Consider the following 9759-nt stretch of genomic DNA (forward strand, 5'->3'; position numbering starts at 1 on the left):
TAGATCGGGAGAAGAAGAGTCGGTTTCTGAAACGCCTCGCTCGTGGGCCCCTTGTGATGCCCACCCTTGTGGTTCGGGGCGGTTCACGGAGATGAAGCACACAATCCTCTAGGCAGCTTCTCTTTTTTTGCGGGGATATAGAAGTATTTTTATCTCTACTCCTAATGTCTGAGTTGGTTGAATAGTACGGTTTATTTTCGTCCCACCACTTTCAACCGTTTTCTTCGCTGGTTTTTTTCCGTCCCTTCCACATCCCACCGGTTTAGTTTCGTGTCACCTTCTCACACAACGAAAAAAAATCTGAATGGATCAAAACTTTCCATGCTGGTGCAAGTTATTTTTAGTAATGTCTTTATGTGAAAGATCAATCACAATCAATCTCTAAAGATCAAATCTAAATTAATTAATCTTACCATATATTCATTCAATCACATTAATTAATTTTTCCATACATCTAAGCGAGGAGCCTGCGGTCATAAGTTTGTTCCTGGTTCGTTCGTCTCGCACGCTCCCTAGATGTCTTTAGCACGAGCACCGACACATTGGGCCACACGACCACACCTGAAGCTCCCCGTTCTATTCGCTTTCCCCATCTCGCAGATCTCGATCTCCTCCCTCTGGCTGCTCCTCCCAACGCCACGCCGCCATGGCCTCACGCCCAACCCTCCGCACCTTCTCCACGCCGCCATGGCCTCACGCCCATCCCTCCGCCACGGTTGTCCACGGCGGCATCAAGGGCATCGATGCAGCCAGCCATAGAACATCGATAACCGCCGCTGCTTCTCAAAGGTCTCAGTTCTCTACTCCCCAAATCCTACTCATCTTCATATTGTCGTCTCCTTCAAGATTGATTTCCACTATTGAAGGTTGCTGGTTTCCGACGATGCTGCCGTCCTGCAAGGTAGCCAACCTCCTCCTCTAGATCTTGTTTTTTTGGCCAATGCACAGCGTACTCCATGGCATAAATTGATGTGGGTTACTTGGTTTTTATATTTGTTGCAGGGGTTCAAGAACGTGAAGAACCTGCAAGTTGGCTACCTCACGGTCGCAAGTTACTCTACTCTGGCAAGCAGTCCAATCATCAGTAATTTGGTGTGTCTAGCCATCTTCTAACTAAGAAGCAATCAGTTCAGAGAACTAAGAAGCAATCAGTTCAGAGAACTAAGAAGCAATCAGTTCAAAGCCATCTTAATAATCAGTTCACTTCAGAGAACTAAGAAGTAATCAGTTCAGAGTCATCTTCAGTCATCAGTAATTTGGTGGGTGTATTTGGTGGGTGTGCGTGAGCTCAGCCACAACTTTCCCTTCAAAGAAAACAGTTATGCACTCATGCTACTGGCAGTCATGCACTCAGTCACAAGGTTTGAAAAAAAGCTGGTCTAATATTTCTTCTTATGTTTTTTGCAACCCCGGTTTGTGGAATCAGAACATTTCCTTCAAAGAAAAAAGAAGCCTTGTTACTGAGAGAAACTACTCTTGCTACTGGCATTTATGCGCTGATGTAACATTTGTTGTTACGTTTTTTGCAACCCCAGTTTGTGGAATCTCCATGAAGTGAGCCATTGTGGTGTTGTTGTTTGTACTTCTTGTTGTAGCCCAGAGTTTTGGAGAGGCTGGGCCTAATCGTTACTGTTGTCGTCAACACATAGCTCAAAGTACATGAAGAACTGAGATTTCTTATAAGAAAGAGAAATCAACAAGGTTAGTACTGATGCCGCGTCGTTCACAGCCATTGCTTGGTTAATCCTGTCCCACTGCCGTCGTTCCTCAAAATGCCATCCTCGCCTGTAATGCATGACAGGTCAGTACACGTGTTGTTATGAACTTCAGCCAACTCCTTGGGTTTTGCCGGTAGTACTGATGCTAAACCAAGGTGAAGTCTATTCAGGTCAGGCTTGTCAATGTGAAAGAACTGAAACTGGTTAAGAAGGTTTGTCAATGTAAACCAACTGAAACTTTCTGTGCATCATGATTATCCAGAAGAACCAAATATTAAGTATATAATGCAGAAACTATTGGTTGTAGCTCTAAAATTACCTCTAAATAAGTCACTAGCTCTGAAAAGACGTATGTCGACACATAAATCTGCTTATGTAGATTTCTTCAAATAAGTCGCTTTCTTTCTGTCTAGAGGCTTCCTTTTCTCATGATGTATATATAAATGAAACAAAATAGTAAATTTCAGTATGCCTAGGAAGGCAGGACCATGCATCAGGAGATAACTCATAGCCTTGGATACGGATATATTCAGCTGCATAATAGCCATCTTAATTCTTCAGAGCCTACATGGACAAAAAAATGTGAAAGATAACCAAAGAATGCCCATAGAAACAAGGCTATGCTAACCCGTACTGTAGCCATGCTAATGTAAATCATGATCAGGCAAACTTATGCATACACATACTGTAGCCATGCTAACTATGCACTACCCAGGATTGTTATGCATCAAACATGTTCCTGTTGTACTTCTGGTTGCTAAGCAGAAAATACAAACCGAACCAGTGAGTTAGGCTTGCTTAAAGTATGCTCACTGACCTGAGAAGTTTAGCATTGTTTTAGTACCTTCAAATATTAAATTTAACAAATTTGTATGTTCAGTGTGGTCAAAAGTACATTTCTGTGAGCATATTATTTGATCAAACTGTCGCTCCTGGTTTTTTAACATACGGCACTTGTAACAATTTGGGCATATTATTTGATCAAACTGTGACCCCAAGTTGTTGTTTTCTGGAACAAGCAGTTCAAATTTTAACACTTGGACATATGGAGGCGAGAAATTCGCGCCGATCCCCTCTATGTGATGTATCTAATACTGATAATCTGGATAATTCCTGAATGACTGCATCGCCTATGCCAGGTAGGATACCATTTAACTTCATTCTTTATAGGTTGCAGCCTTAGGGAGATACATATTCTGCTATCTTTGTGGTTGTTCTTTGACAGTTGCATGTAACAGCAGTCGCCGAACACAGCTTAGTACCGAGTGGATCTCGCATGGAAAGATATTGCTACAGAACACCGACAACAGAAGAAGAAAAATCGATGGATGCGACTACTGTATGCCGACGACCTCTTGGTGATATCACAAATTATGATCAAATCCCCCATTCGAGTCCAGGTAAATCCCACTAAAAATAATTAAATGGAAGAATCTGTAATTAATAGCTTAGTGCTGATTTCAGTGGTTTTATTTGCATTCGCTAGCCATGATAGACGGCACACATCCACCAAGTGGATTGTTCATACGAGAAGCAACCGTCCCTACTAACTCCAGTTACACATTCTTCACCGGTGACAACATTTGTACCGATGTTTCATCGTTCCCTGCTCCGAGCAATCTCACAGATGATTTTCCCTCATCTCATTGTTGTAGTTCACGCGGCATGACCCCCATTTTCCCTTAATCTACATCACAAACTTATGATGCCTGGTCGATACCTAAGGAAAATAATTTCTGTTTTAACTTTACTCTATATGATGATGGGTGCAATTGCAAAGATTTAAACCAAAACGACATTGAGCGTGATGGCTATGCCGCTGTGCTTGCGTCTACACCCAGAGAAAATGGTGAACGAGGAAACATGATGGAGAGAGTAAAACGACCTTATCAAATGAAACAATGGAAGAGATGGAGCTCCTAGAGATGCGAATCACACGGGTACGTCATCGAGAATGGTGAAAAATCTGAACTTTTTCGTCCTCCAGGTAGACCCATCCTTCACAAACAATGTTTTTTACAGATGAGCATAAGAAGTATAGCTTGACCACAACCTATCAATTGAATCATTTCAGTACCTTGAAAGCGCCGACATAGAACTCATCCCCGAGCATGTCCTGAACCATCCCCGGAACCGAACGAGGGTGTTGGGTTTGATCAGTCCGAGATTTGATGCGTCCAACACGGGTCCTTGGCCAGGTTGTAGTACTTCTTTGTGTACAAGCCTCCCTCTGCACACACATCAGAATAAATTCAGTAAAATCATTCAGTCCATCAAAAGGAGCACCATTCTGAGACACCAAAATTACAAATTCGCATCAAGGAATTCAGTAAGACACTCAGTCTATTATAATATGAAGTAGAATTCTTTAAGATTACACCTTCGCATGAGCCAAATTCTTTGGCTAGGATGTCAGTGATGTCCTGACTGTCTATATGCTCGAATTGGTAGCACATAAAGCATGTCGACCAGAAAAATCTTCACATTTGGCAGACCAGATGCATAAGAGCAAATCTGCTTCCTCGTCACAAATATGAATCAGAATGAAACCCCTGTAGTTACAAAGCCTAAGGCAATAGCAGGCGAGGGGAGGATTGGGAGGGGGGCACTCACCGCTGCACCGCCTTGAGTTACTTGCCGTGCTCGCGCCCGGTCCAGCTCTCCCCGGAGGCTACTCCGCCGCTGCCTGGGATGGCCACGCCGTGGAGATGGACGGTGCGTCTCGCCTGAGGTGGAAGACCGGGTCCGACGACCAGGGCGCCATCCATCCAACTCGCCGCGCCACACCTCGTGCCCGAGGTCATCTCACCCAAATCCGGACGGGCTCTGCGAATGGATAACGGTGAGGCCTTCTGCGCCTCCCGGTCGTATCCGGCTGCTCGCCGCGCCAGATGTGTTGGCAACGCCGTGGCGGGGAGTGGACAGGACGAACGACGCCATGGAGGGGATGGGAGGCGGCAGTGAGAGGAGAGTGTGGGCTGAACGCCATGCCGTGGAGGGAGGCAGCAGGGAGTAGACATGGCGGCTGCGCCGCCTTGTCGGGGAGAGAGTGAGGGATTGTGCCGTGGCCGTGGCCGTGCGGTGAGCGAGTGAGATAAGTGATTTTTTTTCAAGATAGGAAGAAAAGGAGCATGGCGTTTGGATTTTAGGAATAAAGGTATAGCTGTTGTAGTGTTGTGTGTGTGTGCAAGGGAGAAGTGATTGTTTGCTGTGGGAGATGGCACATACTTTTTTTATTTAATGAAAATATCACATACCCCAACAAGTAATTTTCTGAAAATAATCACCAACAAGTGATCTAAATGTTACAGACTGGGCGGTCGTAAAACAGATTCAGAAGTCAAATATAAACTGATGGATAAACACTTGTCAAGATCACAAATTAAGTTTTATATTCATCAACGCAAACGTATTATGTTACATGTCTTGAGAAAAGCAATATTGATAACAAAATCTTTATTAGCAGACTCATACAGGTAGACTTGTTCATTGTGTGTATGATATACTAAAGCAAAATTTTGATTTCTCTGGATGATATTCTAAAGAAATTTTGGTAATATTTGCAGCGCATCGTGTGTAGTATTATTCAAGTTAAATTTTATGGAATATTGGACACGAGATGTGTGTCTGATCATGTCACCCGAGTATTTCATTTTCATACATGTTCTCATTATTTCAGCTTAAGCTTTCTATTAGATTTCGTTTTTACTAATATTTTGCAAGAAGATATGAAACTCTTTCGATGGAGAGTTAGACATGAATAAGATAAAAGGACGTCTGATTTATCTAATTCTGATGTCTTGCTCCTGGAGAGTCCACATGAATTAGTTGACTGCCACTGCAAATACATCTTGTTGATCGATTATGTCAATTTTTTGGAGTAAGCAACATTTATAAGTATATTATGCATCAATATACATTTTTGTGATTCTTACTAATTATTTTTCAGAAAGGAATGGGTGTGCATCTCGATGCCACATCCAATGGGTTTAAGTCTCAAAAAATTAAGGCATACTTAACATGTACCCCCTCTGTTCCTAAATATTTGTCTTTCTAGAGATTTCAACAAGTGACTACATACGGAGCAAAATGAGTGAATCTACACTCTAAAATATGTCTATATACATCCGTATGTGGTAGTCAATTTGAAATATCTAAAAAGACAAATATTTAGGAACGGAGGGAGTAGCACTCTATGGATTTGTTTCAACATGGCCATATGTATGCTTGCATGCAATGAGGTCTTCTTGGTTCTAGACCCTCCTGTACACTCATGGATCTGCAGTTTTGTGTAAGTTATCATAATTGTATAGCCTTACGTGCTTTTTAATTAGTAGAGATTGCTTAAGAATCATGTAAATGAAGCTAAAGACAGCATTCCTGACATTGTATGAGAATATCTTAAACACATCAAGGAGATTTTAGTTTGTAATAGATAATTAGTTGAGTCGTTACTCTAAATGTATACATCGTCATATTTCATTTTATTTATTTATTTTCTTTTTTTTGTGTGAAAATGATCTAGATCTATTATCAAAGTTCACCGAAAGTACAAATCATCTCAAACATACTAAAAATTACATTGAGATTCCAACACCCCCAAACGACCACTACCGCCGCCAAAACGAGCTGCCGACGCACCACGGTCGTCGCTCCCCTACCGGAGCCGGCTTGACCTTTGTCGATGACAGGAGGGAAGTCTTCGTACACATGCCCCTAAGGACCAGCGCCCTGGAATCGCAGTCGTCACCGTTGAACCCTTGCATCGATTTGAAGCACCTTCACATCTTGCCACATGACGAGAAACCCCAACCTCACCGCCGCAAGGAGACAGCAAGAATCTACGCCGAAACTCCATTGACTACGTCTAGACGAACGAACTCGAGGTGGATCAGAGTCCGGAAGACAAACTCAAGGAAGTAGCGCGCCATCCGACTGAGCACCACACTTTCAAGGAATAGAAATTCCTAACCTAATTAAACTACTAACCAGAGCGAAGGCACTGGGATTCCCCTCCCTGCCACCGGCCGTTGGAGCGGCAGACACAGGGGAGGCGAATCCACAGACTCGCCGGCGAAATTTATAGGGGAGAGTTTGTCCCAATCGCGAGGAAGTCTCGTCAGAAAATTAATTTTATTTATTTTCTGATTGTATTTATTGGCTATCTTTTCTATACATGCATTATGCTTATACAACCATTAAAATTACTGAAATGCTTGTGGCAACGCACGGGCATTCTACTAGTTATAATAGAACAGCAGTTTCCGCATATAAATTTCATAATCATAGGATTTGTGTTTTAGGGAGTCCTTTTAGGTAAATCAATTTATTTTGGCCCGTTCATTTTCTGACCCGACGACCTAGATTAAGCAATACTACAATAGAAATTGTGTAGTATATTCAGGCTTTAGGCGCATTTGGGTATTGGTTGATTCCTTTTAAAATTGATTCAACTTGCAGGTCACAGTCACAGGATTTGATCCATAACCAACTTTGAACAAACAATGTATGCAAAGTCGAAGAAACAAACATACAGGCAAAGGATCGAGCAGACATGGAGTAATAAAAGTATAAAACAACCTTCTTACCAACCACGATAATTAAGAGCATCTCCAACAGCGGCGGTAAAAAACACGCGCGTAGGGGAAACGTTCGGTTTAGCGTGCGCGGAGTGGTTGCGCACGCTCCAGCGGGCGCGGGAGATTCCGGCACGCGGGGAAAGTTTGCAAGTGCGCGAAAAGGCGGCCCGGCACGCGCTAGTTTTGGCGCGCGGCGTCCGCCTCCTCCACGCACCCTTCTACCGCTCCCACGCGCCCTTGCCTCGCCACGCGCACTCTGCCGCTCTCTTTCTCGCCTCGCCGCGCCACCATGCCGCCGCACCGCCGGGGAAGTTCAGGCTACCGCGGCATCCGTGCACGCCCCTCCGTTTCCTTCTCCGCTGAGATCCGTCGGTGAGATGCGCCTCGGCCTGGGCACATTCGATACCGCCCAAGAGGCCGCCCACGCGTACGACGCGGCGGCGTGGGGCCTTCGGCAGCCTCGTAGGGAGATGAACTTTCCCGACGTGCCGACGCGGGAGCGGGAGCAGGAGCTCGCGCCTCCCCCGCGGGTTATCACCGACGAGGATCATCGCGACAAACAGAGGCGGGAGCGCTGTCTCGGCATCGCCGAGATGGACGAGGAAGCCATGGCGTTGTGGCGCCAACGCTTCCCGCGGGACATTGTCCACAAGCGTGAGTTCTATGCGCATAGGAGGGCGGAGAGGAAGGAGAGGAGGGCGGAGCAAGCCGCCTATCGCGAGGACAGGCATACGCGGAAGGCGGCCGCGCTCTTCAACATCGAGCTAGGAGAAGCGTCGACCTGGGACTCCAACGACGATCGGTGTCTGACGCCTTCATTGCGACGTCGGAGGAGGAGGAGGACATCACCGAGTCGGAGGAGGAGGAGGACGACAACGACGACGAGTAGTTGAACTATCTTTTTTTTTTATCTATCTATGCTATGAAATATCTATGTATCATTTTTCAATTATCTTAGTATCGAGTCGGAGTCGAAGGAGAAGACGATGAGTAGTAAAAAATATAGTGCGTCTGCTGGAGCGGCGCGCGAAATTTTATGCAGCGGTCGCTGGAGCCAGCACTCCGCGGCGCGCAAAAACTGACTATTCCGACGCTGTAAACTTTTTTTAGCGTGCCGCGCGTTGCGCGTCTGTTAGAGATGCTCTAAGAAAACACATGTGTTACGGGCAAGCACAATCACAACAGGCGTCGACAAGGAGGTGGAAGGCTCAGACGACTACGACAGGCCGCAGGGCACCAGGACGAACAACACTACAGACAGAGACAGGGCACGCTAAGGCCGAATTTAAGAAAAAGGCAGAGGTGGCGAACTGGCGATGCATGCATGCATGCATGTCACGCATATTCGAAGTCGATCTTGACGGCGTTGGGGCCTTGGCCGAGCTCGCGGTTGAGCAGCTCCTTGGCCACGGCGAACGCCGCCTCCTTGCTGCGGCCGTCGGCGCCGCTGTCCATCACCCTGTTGACGTTGTTGAAGATGGGCTTCCAGTACCGCTGCGCCTCCCGGTTCACCACCGCAAGCGCCCGCTTCAGCGTCTCCTGGTCGGTGGTTTCCGGGCTGTAGCGGGACAGCACCTTGACGGCCTGCGACATGGCAACCTTCCTCAGCTGCACGTCGTCGTCGTCGCCCGCAGCGGCGGCTGCGCTGGTGATGCTGCCGGCGGCGAGGGTGACAACGAGGAAGAAGAGGAGGTGGTGGAATGTTGTCGGGGCCATGGCAGGTATAGTGTGGACACCGAGTCACGGATCCATTTCTTGAGCAAGGAGGCCAAGTATATATGGTGTGGTGGAAGTGGCAACACCGATGACATTGCGCAACTACGGCTGGTGGTTAGTTGGTGCAATGCATGAAACCAGCGTGATTGAACGGCAGTTAACGTGACTGACCGGGGACTGATGGGGCGGGTTTTCTTTTTTCTTCTACTTCACGAGGAGTAGTACGTACTCCCTCCGTTTCAAAATAGATGACCCAACTTTATATTAATTTTAATACAAAGTTAGTACAAAATTGGATTATCTATTTTGAAACGGAGGAAATACGTGATAAGGTGATCCGGCTGGTTGACTGGTTTCCCTCTGGTTTGCTTCACAAATGGCAAGCGGTATGAATTATAGTGCTCCAGACAGTTAGGAAGCGCGGCTTGCGGCGTGTGCTGCGTGTGCCAATCACTCTTCCAGCTTTATGCATCTTTTTTTTTGCAGAAAATCTTCCGATCTACTCATCTTCAATCAAGGTACTACAACAAACATCAGAAATAACAAAAATTACATTCAGATCCGTAGACCACCTCGCAGCGACTACAAGCACTGAAGCGAGCCGAAGGCGCGCCACCGTCATCGCCCCTCCATCGTCGGATTCGGGCACAACTTGTTGTAGTAAACAGTTGAGAAGTCGTCGTGTTAAGACCCCATAGGACCAGCGCACAAGAACAACAACCGCCACGAATGAAGAATAATGTAGA

At 46.0% G+C, this 9759-nt stretch overlaps 1 protein-coding gene across 1 annotated transcript; it reads right to left on the reverse strand.

Annotated features, from left to right (window-relative positions):
* Window positions 1-8441: 8441 nt before the first annotated feature.
* LOC123075894 (uncharacterized) lies at window positions 8442-9062 on the reverse strand. The gene has a single exon (XM_044498397.1). It carries the CDS (start codon window positions 9011-9013, stop codon window positions 8633-8635), a length of 381 nt encoding a protein of 126 aa, XP_044354332.1. The 5' UTR covers window positions 9014-9062; the 3' UTR covers window positions 8442-8632.
* Between the last annotated feature and the right edge of the window lie 697 nt (window positions 9063-9759).

The sequence above is a fragment of the Triticum aestivum genome, chromosome 3D (genome assembly GCF_018294505.1).
Source record: "Triticum aestivum cultivar Chinese Spring chromosome 3D, IWGSC CS RefSeq v2.1, whole genome shotgun sequence".
Taxonomy (NCBI): domain Eukaryota; kingdom Viridiplantae; phylum Streptophyta; class Magnoliopsida; order Poales; family Poaceae; genus Triticum; species Triticum aestivum.

Bases quoted from the DNA above. Each gene is read 5' to 3' on its own strand.
- LOC123075894 (XM_044498397.1), bottom strand. From the start codon at position 9,013: ATGGCCCCGACAACATTCCACCACCTCCTCTTCTTCCTCGTTGTCACC.